General features: G+C 39.7%; 1 protein-coding gene across 2 annotated transcripts in view; it reads left to right on the top strand.

The window, feature by feature from the left end:
- The window catches only part of LOC111872086, a 402,164-nt gene that overhangs the window by 179,758 nt on the left and 198,107 nt on the right, over positions 1-24,299 (top strand). For both annotated transcript variants that reach the window (XM_033754522.1, XM_033754523.1), the window contains 8 exons: positions 1,728-1,858; positions 5,330-5,587; positions 6,320-6,524; positions 7,069-7,197; positions 9,086-9,325; positions 18,959-19,200; positions 20,718-20,946; positions 22,371-22,640. In XM_033754522.1, the coding sequence (XP_033610413.1) occupies positions 1,728-1,858; positions 5,330-5,587; positions 6,320-6,524; positions 7,069-7,197; positions 9,086-9,325; positions 18,959-19,200; positions 20,718-20,946; positions 22,371-22,640 (1,704 nt within the window). The remainder of the gene's footprint in view (positions 1-1,727; positions 1,859-5,329; positions 5,588-6,319; positions 6,525-7,068; positions 7,198-9,085; positions 9,326-18,958; positions 19,201-20,717; positions 20,947-22,370; positions 22,641-24,299) is intronic.

Below are 24,299 nucleotides of genomic sequence, written 5' to 3'. Positions count from 1 at the left end.
GCCCAGTCGTACTAAGTCTTTGTGTGACCCTGGTTCTGCCACCACCATCTGGAATGTGTAGCCCAGGCCTTTGCCACATTCATCAGAAATGCTTTGTATTTCAATTTTGAATCAGGGTTTAGATTTTTTTTTAGATTTTTTGTTGTTCCCGCAATGTTACTACACGCAATATTATTAACCACATTATCGTCGGAGCTACTGTCACTTTTACTGTCTGTGGCCACAACTCTTTGTTGTCCCCCATCACTGTCGCTGTCTGAATGACAATTAATCCATTACTATGCGTCCCACAAGGCAGGTCAGCTAGGTCATCGGAGGAGAATTTGTCTTTGATCCATTCTCCCCACTAGCTACTGGCTGACACACACAGCTTGAAGAAGGCAAAGCATTTTCCTTTATAGTCAGTTAAGTAAACAGCGAGGTCAAGTTACTGACTGCTAACTAAACATTCCAGTCTTATCACGCATCTGCAGGTGGTGCCAGAGCGATGTATAGTGTGTTGTAACTTATCGTGTTCTAAAAACCTGTTAACACGCAAATGGTCCGCCATGTATAAAAGCGAAAAACCTTTTAAAGGGTGCGCCGTCCGCAAAGTGTCAATAAAGATTTAAATATAAAAATCGACAAGGCAGGTTCTGGAATATCGGGTGTCGATTGACGACAGAGCAATGAACAATTGGAAATCTGGAGTTTAAATGTTAATATTGAGTGCAGTGTGACAGCTACGTGAAGTGAAATACACCTGATGATGGCTGGTTGCGGCCAAAACATATAGTGTAAAAGAAGGGACAAGAACTACAATAAAGTGTTACATTTATGACAGAGTTTATATTATACATATAGAAGTATGGAATGTAACAGTATGCTTAAATATAATATATTAAAATTCATAACAGAAACAGACATCATACATACTACTAAACTCACAACAAGCAAGTCTTAACAATGTATAATTCATGCACACAGACCATTTATTAACTCTTAACTTTTGAGCCACTTACATGCTTGACAAATTCCTGAATAGTAAAGTGTGTTACTTTGCAAATAATTTCGTAAAACAAACCTAAATTGCTTTTCATAATTTTTTAAAATTGTGATATTTGACGGCAGGGTGTTAAATAGCTTGACACCTGAATAATACACCCCTCCCTGATAGGATGATAAATGTGTTGAAGGTATGTGAACGTGGTCATTCCTTCTCATACCAATGACATATACAGAGTTATTGGTTTGAAGCTTATCCAGATTATTAACAACAAATGTCATCAATGAGAGCAAATACATATACACATGGGATTAATATTATGTCAAGCTTTTTAAATAGATCTCTGCATATATGAGTTGGGATCACTGTACTTCACTGGAACCCGATAGATACTATGTGCCAGAGATCAGCTGTAACCTCCTCCAACTGTCATCTCATTTGAAGTACCACATTATCAGGGATTAGAAGGAAAATGAAGGGCAGAACAGAAAGTACCACACAGTTTGATCTAGATGATCTATGCAGGAACCTCAGTCCAGAAGTAATGTGATCAATTGAAGACAAGCACAAAATCGGCTGAGCGGTGCTTGCTATATTAAAGCCTTACCTTAAGTTAATTTTGGCAGTGAATATGTTTTATTAAATTCTGTGCATTAAGCCCCCACTCCCCCCAAATGCAGGTATAATTAGGGTTTCTTGCTGTTTCCAGTAACATATATTATGAAACACATTTGTTAAACAGAGATACTTTGAGGCCGTGGGTGAAGTAGATCTAGAGCCAGAGCTGCATATTGATACATTGGACAAGAATTGGAATCGACTCATGATGGCTCACCAGGAACGAGACCATGCCATCCTTGAAGAAATCAAAAGGTGAGCAATAGATGACATAATACTGCAAGAAAACTTAATTTTACTTTTGCTTTCTTTTTTGTATAACTGTCACGTTCCATTCTTTGTTCTTAATGTCCTTGAATTTTGCTATATTTTAGTTAAATATCACTTCTGTTTCCAGCATGATTATAGTTTGTGTGCCAGGCTATTTCCTGACATTCATGTTGTGTTCAGTGAAACTTCTTTATACAAAATGTCTTATTTCCTGCATGTTCCCTATTCAGAACCACTGAGTGGATTTTGATTAAGTTTGGTATTGAAGGTTTACACTAATAACTTTTGAACAGATTTCATTTTGATTCATTTGATTATGATGCAATCCTAGGGGTATGTTATATGAAGCTCTAGTCAGATTTAGTAACAGCTTTAAAAAATGTCTCATGCAGAATATTTATATGTAACTGAAGTAAAGAAGACCCACTATTCATATTTGAGAATGTTTTGATATGATTTACTGTATATTGAAAATGAGATTGACAGAAAAGTTTATATGCCTACATTGTGTTACATGTAGTGTCCCTTTGCAACGCAGGATTTGTAGGTTTGTGTCTGTAATACAAGGCCAGTTGGGTATAGGGAATCACTAAGATTGCATTAAGAAAATATATCTAGTTCAAATCATTTGTATAATATTTGTAGAGAATGTGACTTCCAACCTGTTTGCCTAGGTACCCAACTCACTACTTAACTGTCTACTTACCTAACCTCCCAATTAACTCACAAACTTCATTGTGCAGGATTAATTCAAAACCTAAAACCTCTAACTGTGGAACCCTGTCCTGAAGAAATTCAGCCCAGTCCCCATTTCCACTTCTGTTATTTTCAAAGATGCATTTTGATATTATCCTCCCCATGTGCCAACATCCCTTTTGGTTTCCAAAATAATTTGTGTATTTTTTCCCGCACTGGATCTGGTCCTCAGGAAACTCAATCCAGTCTCCACCTTCACGCCATATGGTTCCTGAATATCTGTTTTGGTATTGTAACAGATTTGATCAATACATGGCCAGGCAACAGCTCTGTAAACAGGGTCCAGCACGCAACAATAGATGAGGCTGTGTTTTTTATGTCATCCACGCTGAGCAGCAGTGGAACAACAGGGTTATGCAACCCATCTCTAAGCAACGATTCAATACACACACTTGCACATAAGCAGTAACATCAGCAGCAATAGAGATGGTGTTTTCCATGTGGTGTGTACAGAGTACTTAGAAGAGAGATGAATGGAGTGAAATTACTACAGAAACATATTGAAGAAAGAGGCCTGCTCAACACAAGCCAGTTTGATTTTCATGCATATCACAGCACGACATTGCAATGTATGAGGCTGGTGGACCATGTGACCCTTAATTTCAACAACAAAATTTCTACAGCTGCGATGTTCTTGGACATTGAAAAAGCCTTTGATACCACGTGGCATTCAGGCTTGCTGTATAAGTTATCAGAATTGGAATTCTTGAACAGTTTGACCAAACTTTATTGGGTCCTTTCTTTCTCACCATAAATTCAAGGTTTCGGTTGAAGGCCAAATGTCAACCCCAAGGGAAATGCAAGCAGGGGTGCCACAAGGTTTCGTCCTTTCCCCTATCCTTTTTAATTTGTACACAAATGATGCCCCCCAAACACATGTTGTTCACATGGCCCTCTTTGTGGACGACACCTGTCTATGCAACAGATCGCAAGGAGGGTTTTATTGTTAGAAAACTCCAGCACGGTCTCAGCTCAATGGAAACCTGATGTGAGTGCTGGAATATTAAAATTAATGAAGATAAGACTGGGGGGGGGGTCTACTCTCGTAGTCGTCGACTGCCTGAGTCTAGTCTCACTCTAAATGGGCGAAATATTCCATTTGTAAATAGTGCAAAATATCTAGGTGTAATCTTCGATAAGAGAGTTACGTGGAGATTGCACATAGAAATGATCGAAGCCAAGGCCTTCAGAACATTCATTAGAGGATATTCCCTATTCAGAAACGAGCGATTGAGCGTTAACATTAAAATGACCCTCCACTAAGCTCTCATTAGATCTGTAATGACTTATGCTAGTCCTGCCTGGGAATTCGCGGCAGACACTCATCTAGTGAAATTGCAGCGCCTGCAAAACAAGGTTCTCTGCACAACAAAATTATGCAAGAAACAAGCAGCAATCATACAAAATCATGAAAATGAGAATGTTCACAACATTGGACAATGCGAAGCCTGACACAGAAAGTATAAGAGGCTTAAACTTGGCGGCGTTCAGGCATACTACCGTTGAAGTGACTAGACTGCCGTGGTAGCGAACACTGGTAGAAATAGGGCAAAATCTGCTGTACTGAGCCTGGATTGACAGAGGCCTTGTATATATTGTACATAGAAATAGGAATTAAGATTAAATTTGTAAATATATGTAAATACTGACAGTGGACTTACTTACACAGACTGTGACTGATAAATGACAGACCCGACCTGTCATCAGAGAGGGCGCCCCAAATCAACAAGACAGCCCCATTCGGGGCTCGACACCAAGACAGACAGACTGACGGACTGTCAGTCGCAATGTGACTTGGACTTTGACTTGGACTTGGACAGAATTAGTTCAAGGGCTGTTACGAGTCAGCCGTAAGTGGAGGACTGAGTCCAAAAGAATTTTTAGTTCTGAGGTTAGAGAGTGATTGAAGACGAAATGACAAGAAGACTTCATAGTGATTTTAAGTTCTAGTTTCTGTGTTGATATCCATTTCCAGGAGACAATTAGTGAAGACTGGGAATCCTAGTGCGTGTGCAGCAGTGATTGGAAAGTGTGCAAATCAGTAGTAGCGCTGTATTTAAGTGTGATTAAGAGAACTTATATCCAAGGCACTAATAAACCCAATCATCTGAACTGGAATCCGTTATTTTCGTCACGCGTACCTCCCTACATGTAACAATATTATTCTCCTATCTATGCCTATGTCTTCAATGTGACTACTTCCTTTCAGATATGCCCAAGAGATCATTGAAGGACTTGGTGAAAGGGTCAGTCATGGCCGACCCCTTATGCATTCATTCCTTTCAGGTTTTCGAACTAAAATCATATGCGTTTCATATTTTTCACATTTGTGCTGCATATCTTGCTCTTCTCATCTTCCATTACTTAAACATCCTAATAATGTATAGTGAAGTGTGTTATAAATGCTCCTGCAAGTGTAACGCAGTAGAAGGATACTGATGGTGTGCATAGAATAAGTTAGGAACAGAGGAAATGTTGGTATTTATATGGAAAGTTTTTCTTGTTGACATAATGCAGATTGAAGATAGGAGCTCTAAACACTCAAGATTCAGTATGTATGAGATGTGAGGACAGGCTGAGACATGTCTGGAAGTCCATTTCCATACTGGTTTTTCCTGTCGTGTGAGATTTACTGTGAAGGGTTAAAAGTACTAAGTGTTCAAAATCCCTGATATGAGGAAAGCCTTATGTCTTTTATAGATTGGAGCGTTTGCAACGCTTGGCAGAGAAAGTGCATCGTGAGATGAAGCAAGTGGACTCTCGATTGGAAGAATTGGAACAGCGGGTAGAGGACGAAGCTCGTCGGCTAGACCGTCTTCACCCACTTGATGCTAAGCACAATGTTGATCTTCTGGAACAAGACATCAGACTTACAGAGGAGAGTATCAACAGTTTGTTTGGAGATGTGCAGAGCCTCAGAGATGGACGCTACCCTCAGGCCCCTGAACTTCATAAGAGGTGAGTGAGATAAATTGAGTGTATTTCCTTTATCCTTTTGACTAGAATGTGGAACAAATGAATATACTATTAGGTTGCAGTTAATTCTTTTTCATTTTGAGTTTCCTGTATTTGGTACTTCATCCATGTTGCATGCAATGAGGTAGGATTAGATAGTATAGGGTTCTGACGATGGTGTATAACACACAGAGATACTGGGTTTTTGGACTTTGTCCATCATCCAGATCCTTCATGTGATTGATTAATTTTGAAGTTCTGATGTACGATTAATGGAAACTACTGTAATTATTTTGTGAATTTGCCATAAAGTTCTGTTCAGGCTATTGTGTATGAAGCCATGATAAGCTAATCAGTAAAGTGACAGACTACAAGCCAGTCTGCTCTTGTTCTATTCCTTGGAGTACTGAAAATTTTCTTTTTGTCACATGCACAATGGCTCTCACCCTTGTTATATTCTGTACAGTGGGAGATCACTTACCTTGAACTAAGGACAGCCTGAGCATTAGACTTTCATTCCATCTTGTCACAGCATTGATAATATGTGGGAATCTGCTTTCATGCCCACTGTCTGTCTTCATAGCATGGTGTAGGACCACAAGATATTTCCTGTCCTTCCATCCAGTTCCACTTCTAGGTAGTAGGTCCCTCTCGGTTTATGAACAATTGAGTTTGCAGTCAGGATGCTGTAATTTCCTCAGACATGCTGTATATTGTATGCATTTTATTTTTAAGAGTTCAGAAGCTGCACCAACGTTGGGTAGCACTTAGATCACTGCTGCACTCAAAACTGATCACACCACTTTCCTCCATATCATTTCCTGTGGAGGAACGAACAGTGACACGCCAGACACGTACTGTCCTGGAAACTCGACTGGTTGAGACGAACATTCATTTCCGTCAGCTTCAAGAATGTACTGAATGGTGTCGTAAAAAACTGGTGAGCAATTGCTTGGTTTCTGCTTGCATTCTTTTGCTCTGAATTTGACTGTTGATCGATATGTACATACCCAGTTGTACTGTTCTGTGTCAGTTAACTGTGATTATTTCCATTGCAACATCGCAGTGGGTTTACATCTCTTTGTACATTCCATCTTCTCAGATACTTTGAAAATTCATGGATCAGCAGTTATCCTTTTCCCTATGATTTATCAATGCTGTTTTGCAGACAGCTTAATGTGGTCAGTTCAGTTCCCCTGCAGTACTTTGTGTACGCTGTGTATAGAATATGTATAGGAAAAGGAGATCTAGGATGTCAGATGGAAAACAGAACCAGCCAGTACATGCTGCTGGAGAGAAGTTTCTGACCTTGTCAGGAATTGAACCCTGGTCATCCAGCCTGTATCCAGTAATGCTGCTGACTTATTCTGGATCTTTAACATTTCCTTATATTACTTGAATTATTTCACATTAGTGCTTGTAAGATTCTTGAAAGGTGTTTGCTGATGTAAAGAGTGCATTGTATGTTTTGAATTACTTTCTAGAAACAGTTTCAAGATGCAGAATATGGCTCTGATCTTCCTAGTGTTCAGAATGAACTGGACATCCATCAGAGAGAGCACAAGAATGTTGAACAGTTCCATATCAGAGTGGAACACTGTGAATCAGCCAAGGTGAGTTTACTCTCATTATTTCCCATCTGTTAGTGACAGATCATAATCGTCATGAGGAAGTTACTGGTACTGGTGTGCCAGTGGGAAATGCAGGCATATTGGATTAGTTTGTCTGTCAGCAGATTGTAAGGGGTATGCATGGAGGTTATTGTAAAAGAACTGTGGAATGTAGGTGTGATGTGCAGTATTGTGACATGGTAGCTGAAAGGCAGAATAGTGGAACAAAAAAGACAGCCATTGATAGGCAGTGGTGTGGTGAACACATCTCCACAGCAATAAATGAACACACAATAATGGAAGAACTGCTGAAGCAGTGTTTTCTGTGTGATCTGTGCCAAGGGTTATATAAGTTTCAATCAGTTTATTTTGTCTTGTGTTCTGGTGGTGAGACATCATGGGAACAAGGGAACAGCCAGCCGAACCCTCAGGAAGAACCAAGGACTAGAGATTGAGAATCGAATAGTTGGACCTCATACCAGCCTGAAGACAAAAATGAATTGGACCTTATGGAGGGGTCGACCCCCTACGAAACGGAAAAAGGGAAACGGCCCATATGGGAGGAACCGGTAATAGGAGTACCGGCCTCCCCAGAGAGAACGAATGCGGGACAAATGAAAGCGAAGAATGAATGTGAGACAAGGCGACCGACAAATTCTCGGCTACGGGAGTGCTCGGGGTGAGCACCACTGAAGAGAGGGGCGGATGCGGTTGGATGAAGAGCGCAGAAAGATGCCGGCAGAACACCGCGGATATGGAAGAGAGGAAGAACCTTTAGGCTGTTTGGGACGAACAACCTTTAGAAGGGAGCAATGTAACGTGTTTGGAATCCAGAAGAGTTACTTCCATGGAAACGCTAGAATAGGCCGTTGCCTAGGAAGTAAGAGTAGCGATACAGTAATTCTAACAGTGAGCATTGCATAGAGATGAGTTTCCACGGTTATAACAAAGGCTCGGTTGCATAGCAGCGACCGAGGTTATAAAACGGGGTTGAGTGCATTCGAACAGTGAGTCTGCCAATAACCACTGAAGAAGACAGTTTGGTATTAGCCTCCATAGAAGAAGCAAATCTGGAATTAGTCGCTGAAGGAGTCAGTCTGGATCCAACTGCTGAAGAAGACAGTCCAGTATTGCCGAGATATTGTAAGCAGTTATTGTAACACTGCAAGAACTAATGATTGTAAGGTGTGTAAGGTGAGCGAGTGGAATAAATTCGCTATATTAAATACTGCGGCATAAACTTGTTTGTTGCGTGACACACTCAAACACGTAACAATATATTTCATTTTCTCAGCATATACTTCCAGTCCAACATTCTTGCCAGCATAGCCACATGTGTTTATGGTATTTATATTTTTGTCACAGTAAGTTAATATCAGCATAATGTCTCAATTCTGTTTCCCTAATGAGAATGTTAAGAGATCATATCAACTCATATCCTTGTCTGAAACCATTCTGAATAAAAAATGCATCAAATGTGTGTGTATATGGTTTGTTTACACCAGATTCAATGTGAAGGCTATACATTACTTCTTGCCTGAGTCATACTGTCTTGAAGTCTGTAAATAGAGGCTCTGTTGTACTCCAACATTTTCATTAGTGTCTGAAGACTGCAATATATATATAAAAATCCACACTGATTGTCCCCAGTGATTCTTACTTCTCTGTAGGGAATTCTTCTTGAGAGAGAAATGTTGGATACAATTTTTATATGAATTTGTTAAGAATAATTTTCTTTGATAATTTTACAGTCACTTTTATCACTCTTTATAAACAGATATGATGATATGATTAAGTTTATCTGTCTCAGGAGTAAATTTCTTGACCAGCTGAGGAATTATCTACAAGTCTCTGCATGATGTAGTTAATTTTTTGTTACTCTCTCTTATAGAACAACTTCCATGGTGAAGAGCTTCAACTGTATACACAGCACCTCAGTCAGTTGCAGAAGGTGTACACTGAACTTCTTGTGACATCCAACAAACGCCTCTCAGACTTGGAAACATTGCAGGACTTCCTTCAGTCAGCAACCAATGAGCTTATCTGGCTTAACGAGAAAGAGGAAGTCGAAGTATCACGGGATTGGAGTGACAAGAACATCAACATCCCAGCCATTGAACAGTACTATGAGGTAAGACTGAGGTATTTTTGCCTGTCTCTGTTATGGAAGTCACCTTGTGTACTCAACGGAACATGGTAGTGTGTGCACACATTGTTAGGTTTCTCCACAGAGATGAGAGCTGATACGAATGTGTTGAATGATTTAGAACACATTTGCTGCCATTTTCTGCAGTGCTCAAAAGCGGTGTATTATGTCATGGCACATGGTTGAACATTCTGCTACTGATATATTTAAATCTGTAGAAAACTTTGGGTGAAGTATAGTGCAGTATAATCTATAATGAGATGAAGGAGATTCTTCTTGCCATTCCATTCATAACCTCTAATTGTCCTCTGTCCTATCCAAGAACCTGGGGAGACTCAACTATACATATTATTGATTATTTTATATGGCTTTGAAATTTAGGAATGTGGGTGAGGTTGTTTTAGAACAGTGCGCTTCGACTATGCAGACCAGAGAAGTTGAAAGTGACAGAAGAATGGAGAAAATCATGTAATGAGGAGCGTTATAACTCCTGCCCTTCATCTAATATTCTTAGGGTGATTGCAGCCACGGAGGGTGAGGTGGCTATATGTCATGCATGAGGGAGATGATTCATTGAATATTGTTAGCATGATTAAGCCAAGAATTTGGAAATGGCAGAGACATGTAGCACATGCCAAGAAAATGAAAAGATCATACAAATCTTTAGTCAAATAACCTCCAGAAAGAGGCCACTTTGGAGGCCTAGGGGTAAATAGATTGATAACGTTAAAATAGATCTTGGAGAAACAAGATGTGAAGGCGTGAACTAGATGCAACTGACTTAGGACAGATTTCACTTTCGTGGAAGTAGTAATGAATCTGTGTGTTCCATTAATGCAGGGAATTTATTAACAAACTTACCAACTATAATCTTTTCAAGAGAGTCTTGTACCATTGATTGACTGAGTGAGGATTATTGGTTAGTCTTGGCTGAAAATTTACTAGGGACTTTCATATTGATACTTGATTTCTAGAAACTCTTATGTTTAGCATTAAAGCAGATGAAGAATGTGCAATGAATATTATATATGTTGTTATTATTATACAGTAAAGAAGAAGTAACAGGTTATGAAACTAGGAAAATAACTTGAAAAGTTTAATGCATATTGACTGAGTTACTTATCTTAAGGGCTTATTTTTTAAAATAGGAATATGAGTTCATTCTTATTTATTGATTATTATGCAGGTTGTTAGTATTAGATTTATAGTGGACCATAGAATGTCAATATGAACATTGAAGAATAATGATTTTTATGTGTTAATCAGTGGATTGAATTTCATATGACATAAATTGTAGCGTTTCCAAATTTTAGTTTCAAGAAGTATATTAAGTTTCCTGCCAGGTTACTACACAATGAAATATATTGTATTAACTCTTTGACTGGCGCGGGCGTGTTTTAATGCCCGGACGATGCCAGCCGTTCCCTGGCATTGGCGTGTTTTAACGCTTTGACAATCTCGTCCCTTCTTTGCTCTCTTGGCACTCATCAACCAAAGACATATATATGATAGTTTTTGTGCATGTTTGTAAAGAACCCTTGTAAACTTTGTGGGGGTCTATATTACTGTCAGAACCCTCTGAGAAGGAAAAGGTCAGAAAATATTTCACATTCATTCAGTTTCACCATGGCTTCTTGCAGCAAGTGTCTTCGTGTTCCTACAGACCAGCTGGAAAATGTTGTGAACGAGATTTTTTCTGATGATTATAGTGGCGATGAAATAATGATTCCTGAATTGGATGAAGTTGATAGTGACAATAATACAGTGATAGGCAATGATCCACAAGACAGTAATCATGAACATTTACCTACCACGAGTGCGGTGCCTGACACGCCCATCTCATGAACGTACGGAGACATTGTACCCCCAATACTTCCATTTGCTAATAGTTTCGGGATCAAAATTGATATAACACATAAAATGCATCCCTTTTCATGGATTAAAATTTTTTCTGGATGACGACTTGGTAAATCACATCACAACTGAAACCAATCGCTATGCTCACCAGCACTTCAACACACATGAGTTAGCTCCTCACTCTCGAAAACACAATTACAATTATGTCACATCAGATGAAATCTAGACATACTTAGGAATTGTGTTCATGACAGGAATCGACAAACGCCCTGAAATTGAAGAATATTTGTCCACTAGGCCCCTATTTCACACCCATGGTATGGACAAAACATGTCTTTGCGGTTGAATAGTTTCATTCTATTCAAAAAGAACACAACAAACGAAAAATACAAGAAGAGAAATTACAGATTCAAAGATTTTATATTGGACTGTGTAGAAAAATGACTGAACCAAACAAACAGTGTGGAGAGGGAGAAAAGTCAAGGAATGAAGTGGATGACGAATCTATTGGGTCCGACTAGAGTGCAGTCACGCCTCCGCCCTCGACCTTGAAAAGACCACCAGTGAAAGAGCCAGCAAATCGTCTAGAGGGTGGCTTGAAAATTCACAAAATGGTCCATGTTCCTAACAGTAACAATAAGAAGAATGGTGCCCTGAGAAAGTGTCGCGTGAGTGCTAATCACAAGGTTAGAAAAGAAACAAGTATCATGTGTGCAGGCTGTGGTGTGGCTCTCTGCAAACTTTCATGTTTCAATGTTTATCACACGAAGAAAAACAAATAAAGAGGTGTGGAAAAGCATTTATTGCATAAAATATTGTATTTTAATTAGTTCCTAAAAATTTCGTTTTTAAAAACCAATTTTTGTTGAAGTTGTTTAGGAAAAAGTAACAACATGCATTTTAGCGACATAAGGTTTAAAGGGCCTGCCAGGACAGGGGTGGGATTTAAATACCCTTCGCGCCAGTCAAAGAGTTAATAATATTATGTTTCAGCATCTAGTTGCATTAATATCTCACTCGCTCAATTCCGTCTATAAATGCAAACAACTTTTCTTATTTTAAATGTTACATAAAATTACATTTAAAATAAAAAATTTCTTCAGAATGTCATTCGCTACTACATGTTTCAGACTTACGAGACCATCATCAGGCAACTATTAACTGAAGGCATCACTACACTGCATTGGCTCGCACGTCATTATTAACATGCTGCTACTGCATGTCATCATATTCGAGAATGTACACTTGTACTTTCTTCATGCTATTTGTATGTTGCGGTGTTCATATTCTTTAATGTGTAATACATGAGTATTAATGGCACGTTTATTATAATTCTGTACAATTTTCTCCTATATACAGGGTTATTCAAAAAGAATGAACCTATTTTATTACGCAATATTTTATTTAAGGAAAGTAATACAAAACTCCAGCCAAGTCACAAGTATTCTACTCACAATCAACTTTTATTTCCTGTCTTACAAGTGTTCAATGTGGTCACCACCTGCAGCATGGGCAACATGAATGCGATAAGAGAATTCCTCCCAGGCGCGTATCAGCATATCACGAAGCACTGAGTTAATCGCTGTTGGTATTCGATGTTTAAGGTGATTGAGGTTAGTGGGTAGCGGTGGAACATAAACGTGATCTTTTAAATATCTCCACAAGAAGAAATCACATGCGGTGAGGTCTGGGGATCTCACAGGCCAAGCACAAAGAGCAAGGTCTTTGGCCCCCTTCCAACCAATCCATTGCTGGGTCAATTTTCATTTAAAAAAGCTCGAACCATCAGGTGCCAATGGGGCGGTGCTCCATCTTGTTGAAAAATGAAGTCATGCGAATCTGCTTGCAGTGAAGTGAAGAGCCAGTTTTGGAGCATATCGAGATAGGTTTGTCCTGTAACGGTGTTTCCTTCAAAGAAAAAGGGACCATAAACCTTGTCCTGAGACACAGCACAGAAGACGTTCACTTTAGGGGAATCTCTTTCATGCTCAACTGTTTCATGTGGGTGCTCTGTTCCCCAAATACGCACATTGTGACGATTGACTGTGCCGCTCAAGTGAAAAGTCGTTTTATCACTAAAAATTAAACGTGAAATGAAGGTTTCATCTCCAGCATCGAATTGCAAAATTCCATCCGCTTCCCTTTGTCATCATTGGTAAGTGCCTGAATGAGCTGCAGTCTGTATGGTTTCAAATGTAGACGTACCATTAGCACACACCAGACAGTGGATCGAGGGATCGCAAGCTTACGGCTAGCTCCTTCCGTGGGCTCCTCTCAGACGCAGCACGGATTCTCGCCACTTGTTCCTCCTAGACTTGTGGTCGTCCTGGACATTTTCCTTTACACAGACACCCACTCTCTTGAACTGTCGAAACCACCGTCGAATGTTCTTAGGACAGGGAGGATTAATGCTGAATCGCCTTCAAAAAGCACGCTGCACTGTGACAACCGAATTTGTTTTTGCGAACTCGAGAATGCAGAATGCCTTTTGCGGAGGACTCGCCATTGCAAGGTAAACGAACAACTGAACGTTGCCGGAAGAATGACACGACTTCAGTGCCCCTGTGGCAGACATTCACAACTTAGATNTTCTTCAACCCTGAAGATGGGGGCGATACGTTCCTCCGAAACGTCGGTTAACACCACATATACACGGTGCCAAATCCCAGAAGACTGCTTTCTTCATAGTCACCGCCATGAAAGCCTCAAATCTTACATGTACTTGTATGTTTCTTGTGCGTGGTTTTCCTTGTGTGTCCCTTGTATTGATTTGTTGATGTATTTACTCTTGCTTTTATATCTTTTGGTGGTATGCGTGCTGCTGTCTGTTGTAGAGTTCATGTATTATCTGAAATATGGAATTGTTTGTGTTATTCATGTGTAAGTTATTTCTACTAATTTTATAAATGTGATATTTTTCAAATGTCTGCCCTTACTTCTTTTCCTCCGGAAGAATATCGCATTTATAAAATCAGTAGAAATAACTTACACACACACACACTCACACACATACTGACACACACAATCCTATATTGCAGATAATACATGAACTCAACAACAGACAGCATCACACACACACACCACCAAAAAGATATAAAAGTGAGAACAAATACATCAACAAATCAATACAAGGAACACATGTGTGACCTAGGAAAACCATGCACAAGGAACATGTAAGTACATAGTAACACACATACAGGTATACCTAGGAGAAAATTGTACAGAATTATAATATACCTGCCATTAACACTCTTGTATTATACATTACAGAATATGAACACCGCATGAAGACAGTGCAAGCGTACATGCTCGAATATGACGACATGCAGTAGCAGCATGTTAATCATGATGTGTGAGCCCATGTGATGCCTTCAGTTAATAGTTGCCTGATGATGGCCTCATAAGGCTGAAACATGTAGCAGTGATTGATATTTTAAAGATATTGTATGAATTTTAAATCTAATTTTAAGTGACATTTAGAGTAAAAAGTTGTGTTTATGTTTATAGAGGAAAATGAGTGAGATATTAACTTCTGTTAATACAAAGTGTTATATATGTTTAAGGTTAAGGAATGTTTAATCAGTGGTATTGTGGGTAATCAAATTTTGGATACCAGACTTCAAATTAATTTTTTAAGTGTCATGAAGGAACTGTGAGCCATTATAGCTCAGTTGGTATAGTGACTAGGCTACAGGCTGGATGACCAAGGAGTCAGGGTTCAGTTCCTGGCAGGGACAAGAGTTTTTATTTTCTCTATAATGTCCAGGCTAGTTCTGGTACCCAACCAGCCTCCTATGATACAGCTATAGGGTGAGGGGGGGACCGTTTCCTAAGGGGGGTAATGTGGCGGGGACATGAAGCAGACCGCTCACCTGCATCTAGTGCCAAGGTTTAAGAATTTTGGGGCTGTACCTCTCCACCCCCACATGTCTTCAAGGTATGGTGCTTAATTAATTAAGCCCAGGGATAGCTGCACCTGTAGTATGAAACAGCTCTGCTGCTGACTGGGAAGTTTAATTTTCAGAAAGACCAACGATTTTAAAAATTGTTGTTAGATAAATGGTGTTTATGCTTTGCATTAATATTTGCAAGATTTGTTGCATATTTTAAAATAATTTTCAGCTTCAGAGTGTTTCAGAGTTTATGCATATTTCACTCTTTGAACATTCCCAGGCATTTGAATTGTAATTGTTTGACTGTGGTATACAAAATATCTTATAACTATCTGAGATTCCTTTTCATTCTGAGTAGGCAGGATGTTGTTATTATTTCACGTAAATAAATATGTATATTAATTGTGTAGCTAACTTTTGAATGAAATTAAATGTTATCAAGTTTAGGTGTGTATTGAGCATGAAGTTACGAATACTCGATTCTAGTCATACTTATAAAATGTACTGTGACATCTATGTTACTTAATGTAGATAACATGCTATTTTATTTCTGTGCCCAGAAATCCTTTGGATCAGGCTGTGAGGTTTGTACTGTTTGCACATTCAAGATCATCCTTTCTGTACTTCCTTGTGACTGTGACTGCTGTTTGCTTTGGTGTGCTGTTATTTCCTCATCTTTCTTACCCTCTCTAGATGTGCATTTCAGGAGCTGTACTGCCTGGAATACTGCTGCATACTGCCCAAGGCTGAAACTAAGTTTCTACCTTATCCCATAGCAATACACCCCAGCTCCAGTGCGTTATTTTGTCTTGGAACCATCTGTATACCAGATTGGTCCCCCCCCCCTTTCTCCATTCACTTCTCTCAGGGAATCTGATTGTGAAAGGTTTATAATAGACATGGCTCGGTATCATTTTATCAGTTCCCATCAATAACTTTTCTATGCATGTTACCACATTATTCATTGCAATTTCAGTAGATTTGCCTATTTGGTAAGCATGTTGGTTTCTGTGTAGAGGATAAATCTTCAGTGCACCGGCCCTAATGTGCTTGTCCACTAGTTTCTCCACTGTTTTCAAAAGGAAAGACAACAGGTTCAAAAGGAAAGACAACAGGCTGACAGGAGGATAAGCCTTAGTCTCGTTATAATCAAGTTTCCTGGGCTTCAGGCACTTTAACGTGCCTATAGGGATAAATCCACACCCCACGTCGGCTCTAAATATGCTGCACAGGTGTGCGACTAAGTGTTCCACCCCTTGCTGCAAAAGTGCCAGTATGATTCCATCTGTTCCAGCATACTTAAATGGTTTGAAGGTGCCTAGCAGCCATTTAATTTTTGATTGATTTATTTATGGCCAGGTTCCAGTCTCCCCTGTTTGTTATGTATCCGCACATGCCCAGGTTCTACTGACCTTGTCCATCATCATATGAATCATCAGTCAGCTTTGAATCAGGAAAGTGAACTCTGAACAACTCTTTTAGTGTCTCCTTTCCAGTTTAAGTATAGTGACCATCTTTTTACTGATATTATTGATGTTGTAATTGGATGGTATATTGTGTTAAAATAGCACTTCATTGCCATTGTCTTGAAGTTTGATGGCAACTTCTAAGGTGAAGTTCCACTGCATCAATTGTACAGCCACCCAGTGCTGAATGTAAATTTCTGCTGGTCTTTAATTTAAAGGTGTTGCTCCAAGCTTGACTTCCATTCTGTCTTTGAATCCAAGCAAGAGTATTTACATAGAGCTGGAATACTTTCCTTTGTTGTTTCCACCTTTGGATGTTTCCTCTGGAGACACTGTATGTTCTTGATACTTCACGGATGTTTGTTCTGCACATTGCATCACAATATTTTAAAAGCATGAATCAGATCTGCATGCCTGACACATTATTCCATTTCACACTGTTACCTCTTTTCCCGACATGGCCAGTCATTGTTATACTGCTAGCACAGAATGTTATGATGTTAAATTACTGTGATTGTTTCATAACATAGGTGGTTCTTCAGGCAGCCTCATGGTCTCTGATCTTGAAACATACTTCTGTTTCTCACCATTTTGTTTGATACCCTTGTAATATGATATTGCAAATTTTTATACAATCCAGCCGAAACTTAATGTGATTGAAAGCATCTTATATACATGTATATATATTTATTTAGAACTTACATTTCATGATCAGTAGTTCAGTGATTCTGGTAAGAGGAGAAGAAAGCCTCAGCTTCCATTCAGACAGATGTGGTACTGAAACGTGTTGACATCCAACCCCAGATGCACAAATAAAAAGCAGTTATCAGAAAATTCTCGAAGTTTGAGACAAAGAAGTTGGAAGTTTGTAATGAGATTGAGGAATTTTCCCCATCTCGATCTTGAAAATTTGATATTTGCAGAAGTTTAGATTAGAATCCCTACATTCTCTCTCATTCCTCTGTCTGTCTCCACACGTTTTGAGCCCTCTCTTCATCCTCATTTTTTAGTTCTTTTTTAATTGTAATTTAAATAGGTTAGCGCCTCTCCACCGTTTCCCATTCTTACGTATGGCTATTCCAACAAAGATTGTCTTATGTCACTTACTTGACAGCACATCTGTGTCAGTTTCTGTTTGCACTGAAGTTTACATGAGCAGTCAATGATTTCAGCGTAGAATCAGATCTGTATGCTTCAGCTATTCAGTAATGATGTGGCACAAAATTCAGTCCCTGTCAAAGACACGATGAAAAAATAATTCTGGAAAACACAGATATCATAATGACATTTTACCTTGGACACAAAAATATAATGTGCTGCAATATAATACACCCAAATGTCACATGCTTCAGAATATAAAATGTACGCCAGTTTTGAGAGGATAATAAGAGAAATATGCATATACAGGTGTCCCAGGAGGAATGTGCCAAACTTCGGGAGGGTGTTCCTTATGTTAAAGTATGCCGATATAACCCAAAACACCTATGTCCAAAGTTGAACGGTTACGGAGATAATGGCCAGAGAAGTGTCAAACTTTGACCGGGGTTACACACTTGTTGATTACAAAATAGATATTAAAACTGGCAGGAATATGTGGATTCTGTAACGTTAATAATGTACGTAACATCAAACTAACTTGTGAGTGACATGAAGCCATAAAATTGAAGTACAAAAAACTCGCATGCCATCTCAAAGTTGTCGTTAAGAGTTCCAAGCACTGTACATGACACATGAATGGTAAGCGATGACGTAACGTGCTGACTGCGCGTTCTGATAAAGCCAACTCCATAAGCACGGATAGGATGAATCACGGCAGTCAAGGACAAACAGAGATAATTCCTCTCAGCTGATAGGTATAATCCGTGGACCCGCTAGAAGACCACACTTTTCTCGGGCCATTATCTCCGTAACCGTTCAACTTTGGACATAGGTGTTTTGGGTTATATCGGCATACTTTAACATAAGGAACACCCTCCCGAAGTTTGGCACATTCCTCCTGGGACACCCTGTATTTATGAAATTTGTTGGAAATGGCTGTTAGTCTATTAAACTTTCTTGGCTGCCTCATTTTTGTGTGCATTTCCACTTTCTTATTTTGTGCATTGTCAGAGAAAAGGGTCTCTGAATTCCAGGTTAATTAATACATAGTGACATTTTTGGTATCACTTTGTAGTAAAATAGCTATCAGAATTGAAGATGCTTAATTTTACTGAAGGGCCTGTTTTTATGAAGTATTTTGAGAGAGGCAATTGTGTGTTGTATTCACATAAATATAGCAGCCAGGAAGATTAGACATTTGGTAACCATCATGCAGCAGCATTAGAATCCATATTCAAAACAAAATTTAATGCCCATTTGAGAGGTTAATATTTTACTAATATTATTTACTCTTCCTGTTACAGTCCTTGATGAGCGACTTAGAGAAACGCGAGATCCAGTTTAGTGCAGTTCAGGACCGTGGAGAATCTCTTGTTTTGCAGCACCATCCAGCTGCAAAGTGCATTGAAGCATACATGGCTGCAATGCAGACACAGTGGGCATGGCTGCTACAGCTGACACTATGTTTGGAGACACATCTCAAGCATGCTTCCAACTACTATCAGTTCTATCGGGAAGTGCGCGAGGCTGAGGAATGGATTACAAAGTATGTTCTGTCAGAGATGTGTGTAGCTGGAAAATGTGTCTTTACGGGGTTCACACGTAGAAGTGAATTTAGAGCACTAGTGATACTCACAAAACTGTCTGTCAACAGATTGGGTACTTCTTGCATGTTTAACTATTAAGTAAGGTCTACTTTAATAGTACTTTCCACTGAGTAAGTAAAGTACATAAGTAAGGAATGCTATCCCTGTAACAGGCCATGGAGGCCCATAAGGGTGTGAGATGTTTAGGTTCCCACATTTTCTAGGCAATCAGCTCATAGATAGTGGCAAGGTTGTCAGTCCTACGCGCCGGCTGCCCTGTACCCCCAAGAATATTCTAAGAATATTCCTGGTACTCATTTCTGTCAGAAGCTGAGTCGACCCCAGGGTCATAGTGCAGCCGGAAGGATTAGGTCAATTGAAAAAAATCCAGTGACCTCATCAGGACTTGAACCCGTGACCTTTCGGCTTGTAGCATAGTGCCTCAACGAACTATGCTACTGCGTACCTTCAACCACCACTGAGTAGCTTGGTGTAATACAGGTACTCAGAACTTGTGTCCAGAATTTTCCTGATTGAAATCATGGCTGGTCTATTGGCTATCCTGACTGAGGTTTTCATTGTTTTGCTTGTCTCTCCAAATGATTTTGACATAATACCTTAAAACAGGCCATGAGTACCTCCTTTCAAACTGAATCATTCAGCATTCATGTTCATAATTTAATCTGACTGGACACTATATAACCTCTGCATTTAAAAGAGCATTATTACATAACCTAAGAATCAATTACGAGGGTTGGAACTTTAATAGTGGCAACACTATTGTAGAGATGCCATGCAACAGAACCAAATAATGTTGCTTATACCACACGTTAGTTACATACCTACCTTACCTCAGGGCAAATGGACTCCCTTCCCACATCGCAAATATGTGCAGTGACTATCAACACAACAGGTGCTTCTAAAGGTATCCTACGACTTCCACATCGCTTGCAACAGGTTGTACACAATGCTGGTGACTACATTGAAGGCCAGTAAAACTTCAAAATATGCATCTATTTCGTATCAATTGTAAATAAATAGTTGCCACTATTAAAGTTCCAACCCTCATATCTCATCAGGTCCTTAATTGACTGGAAGGAGATCTTTCTTCGAGGTGTTGCAAGTAGAATGTCTTTGTTTCCTGCTTCATCACGCTGAAAAGTGCTTGTATATAAAAATTATGGTAGAGTTTTCTTCATGAGTTCAGAATTAGTAATCACAGAATGCTCTGACGGATGTGAGTGATGAAATAAAAATGTAGGAATTACAGTATGTGTGTTTTCTTTCTTTTATGTGAGCTTGATGGTACAAGAGATAGAACTGAGGATCTGAAGTGCTTGGAGTCAGCTGTTGACTGTGTACAATTACTTGGTTGAATGTGTTGTTGGTGAATGACATGAGGCTCGACTTTGTTACTTGTGATGTGGTTGTGTTAAGGTCTGACAACTGTATTTTCAGAGTAAGTATTTTTTTGCAGGCGTGATGAACTCATGAACACAATATATAGCCAATCAGATTTCACTTTGGATGAAGGTGAACGCTTACTTCGTGGGATGCAAGAACTCCGAGAGGAGCTGAACCACTATGGCGATGTTGTACAGGGATTGTCAGAGAAGTGCAAAGACATTGTACCTTTAAAGCAACGACGGCAACCTGTGACTAGGCCCCTGCAAGTGCTAGCCATTTGTGCCTACAAACAAGTGAATGTGAGTATAGTTCATTCATATGTGTTGCATGAACTGTAATAGTACTGGGATATATGAACTTTCAGACTGTTGGGTTGAGGTAAAGTACTTTCTTGCTTTGTCTGATTTATGTTGGCTATAAGGTAGAGGCAAGAAATGCATATCTGTAGCACTACTGTTATAAAGGTGACAGAAACTTATGGACTAGCCATGTGAACTTTTCCATTTACTGCACAAAATTCAGTTAATTCAAATAATTACAGCATTGAAAGTTAACTGGCTTGTATAATACAGTGATTCATAACTCAAGATCTGCTAACAGTGGCTTGATTTATCTCAATCTGCTAATTATAGTAGCCAACCAGAAAAATTACTTATTTAATTTTGTTTAAGTAACAAGATATTTTGTGTTGAACATTACTACTTTTTTTTTTATCCTTTCTGAAAAGTTTTATGATTAGTGACGAGAAGAACACATGGAGTTTTGGAGTTAGTCACTGCACCTTTGGAAATAGGGAGGTAGAGCTGTGTTGTCTAAGCTCCAGATCCTTTGAAGAGTGTTGTGTCTGACAAATTATGTAATTTGGAATGTCCAGTATGGACGATTATGACCCATGGAAATTTCCTCACTCTTTTGCCAGCTTATGAGTAATGAAAGGTAGAGAATTGTCTTTGTAGTAGAACCAAATATTTGTTGCTTCCATACAAAGAAATTGCTATGATCAGTGATCACATTGCTTGAAATCACATTATATTAATTTACTGGTTCCTTTATAACATAATTTTAATTATGGAATAATTTCATCCATTTTCACAGGATAGAGTATATTGATTTCAGATGCCTTTGTCTGAACAATTTGTAGATTATCTCTGATAAAGAAACCTATTTCATAACAAATTAATTTATTTACCCTCAGGAAATTTAACGTATCTGTTAGGATACAGGTATTTCCCCTGTAAATGAATCACATTGTTACTGCAAAGTGAGAAAAATTTTTAGGAGTTGGCCATTACTGGTTACCAAAACTCAACTTCTCTTGCACCCAAAGGAGAAGTGATTAATACTGATTAATTCATAGCAGCTGCCACGATCATTGAATGGATTATGGATGTGTGTTAATGTGAAGGAACTACTGTTCTGTTCATGTAAGTGGTGGCCAAAGAGCACCAGTTGCACAGTACATATTGAGTTTAAACAATAAATATGTTAGGTGGTAACATTGCACTACATTGCTTTTAAGTGATATACTGCATAGAACATGTTCTAATATGTAATTTCACCAATTTGGTCTTGGTACAGCCTCAAGACAAATCCATAATCAAACATAAAATTGAATGCAGTATGTATTGCTTTCTCAGTACATCATCATGCATACAGAGAGCCACTCCTGGCAAACTGTTGAAACACAGTGATGCAGCTGACTTTCACTTTTGTCTTTGAACAGATTGTGATTGAAAAGGGTGAGCAGTGCATTCTGCATGACAACTCTGGACGTGTGAAGTGGCGAGTGTCAAACTCCTCAGGTGTTGAGAGTTCAGTGCCTGGAGCATGTTTCCTTATACCTCCACCTGATAAAGAAGCATTAGATGCTATTGAAAGGCTGAAGAGGCAGTTTGACCGTTCCATTGCTCTCTGGCAGAAGAAGCAGCTCCGTATGAGGCAGAACATGATCTTTGCCACAATCAAAGTTGTCAAAAGCTGGGATCTCGCTCAGGTAAAGTTGTCATTCTGCAGGCTTTTCCAGGGTTTTCAAATGCTGAGTTTTAAAAAAAATGATTTGTGCTTTTTTATTTTACATGGTGTGTTCAAGTTCTAAGGTCTCCGATTTTTTTCTCACACAATAGTCATACAAAGAATTTGAAACTTCTGTCACTTTTCAATGTAATCTCCCTGCAGCCGTACACATTTTTCACAATGTCGACGCCATAATTCCATGGCCACTGCAGACACTTCTGTAGGAGTCTGTTTTGACCACTGAAAAATCGCTGATGCAATAGCGGCACGACTGGTGAATGTGCGACCATGGAGAGTGTCTTTCATCGTTGGGAAAAGCCAAAAATCGCTAGGAGCCAGGTCAGGTGAGTAGGGAGCATGAGAAACCACTTCAAGGTTGTTTTCACGAAGAAACTGCTGTGTCGCGTACGCCCAATGCGCTGGTGCATTGTCCTGGTGAGGGAGCACATGTGCAGCCTTTTCCGGCCGTTTTTCTCGCAGTGCTGGAAGGAGCTTGTTCTTCAAAACATCTTGGTAGAATGCACCTGTCACCATAGTGCCCGTTGGAACGCAATGAGTAAGCATTACGCCATCGCTTTCCCGAAACATGGCCACCATCATTTTTTCAGCACTGGCGCTAACCCAAAATTTTTTTGGTGGCGGTGAGTCTGTGTGCTTCCATTGAGCTGACTGGTGCTTCATTTCAGGATTGAAAAACGGCATCCATGTCTCATCCATTGTCATAATTGATGAAAAGAAAGTCCCATTCATTGCTTCCATCACGTGTCATCATCGCCTGGCAAATTGTCATGCGCGCAGCCTTGTGGTCGTCCGCCAGCATTCGTGGCATCCCTCTGGAGGACACTTTCCGCATTCGCATGTCTTCATGCAGAATTGTGTGCACAGATCCCACAGAAATGCCAACTTTGGAGGCGATGTTTTCCACACTCAATCGGCAATCCTCCAAAACAACTTTCTCAACTCGCTTGACCATGTTGTCAGGCTGGCTGGTGAGAGGCCGAGATTGTTTTGGTTCGTTGTCACACGACGTTTGGCCTGCTTTGAACTGTCGCACCCATGAATGCACCTTTTTAACCTTTAAGAGCCGAGTGACGCCATATGGCGTCATGAAAATAAAGTCAAGGGGGCGAATGACACCATATGTTGTCGCGCAGTCCACGCGTGTGGCCGGCTTTGTAAAATCTAATTTTACGTTATAAACTATTTTTCTACTTACATGATTTTTGGTCACCAGCTTTATGAGTTGTCTCTCTTCCCACCGGCGTCGTCTAACGGAATGTTGGCTTCGTGTGGAAATCTTGGAAACATCCGGAAATGCAGAGTCCCACATCACACTTCACGCACTTTATCCGGACGGTTCTTTGTTTCCCACGCGAAGAGCACACTCGACACCTCAATTTCGAAGTAGAGGAAGTCGGCCAGTGCTGTTGTTTGGCCTCTATTCGAAATGACCCCAATGAAACGGCAGGGGTTCGACCCCTGGGCCGTTGAGGGTGAGGGGGGCCCCTTCCAGCATGCTCCAGCATGTTCCGCACAAGGGCGAGACGAAATTCTCTGTGTGACAATTTCGCGCCACAGGATGACAACAGGATATAACTGTTCAGAATCGTCAGATCCAGGAGATGGAAAAATAATTTAT

This window comes from Cryptotermes secundus, unplaced genomic scaffold, assembly GCF_002891405.2.
Source record: "Cryptotermes secundus unplaced genomic scaffold, Csec_1.0 scaffold356, whole genome shotgun sequence".
In the NCBI taxonomy this organism is placed as follows: Eukaryota; Metazoa; Arthropoda; class Insecta; order Blattodea; family Kalotermitidae; genus Cryptotermes; species Cryptotermes secundus.
The sequence above is the reverse complement of the archived record's forward strand: the minus strand, read 5'-3'. Positions and strand labels throughout refer to the sequence as shown.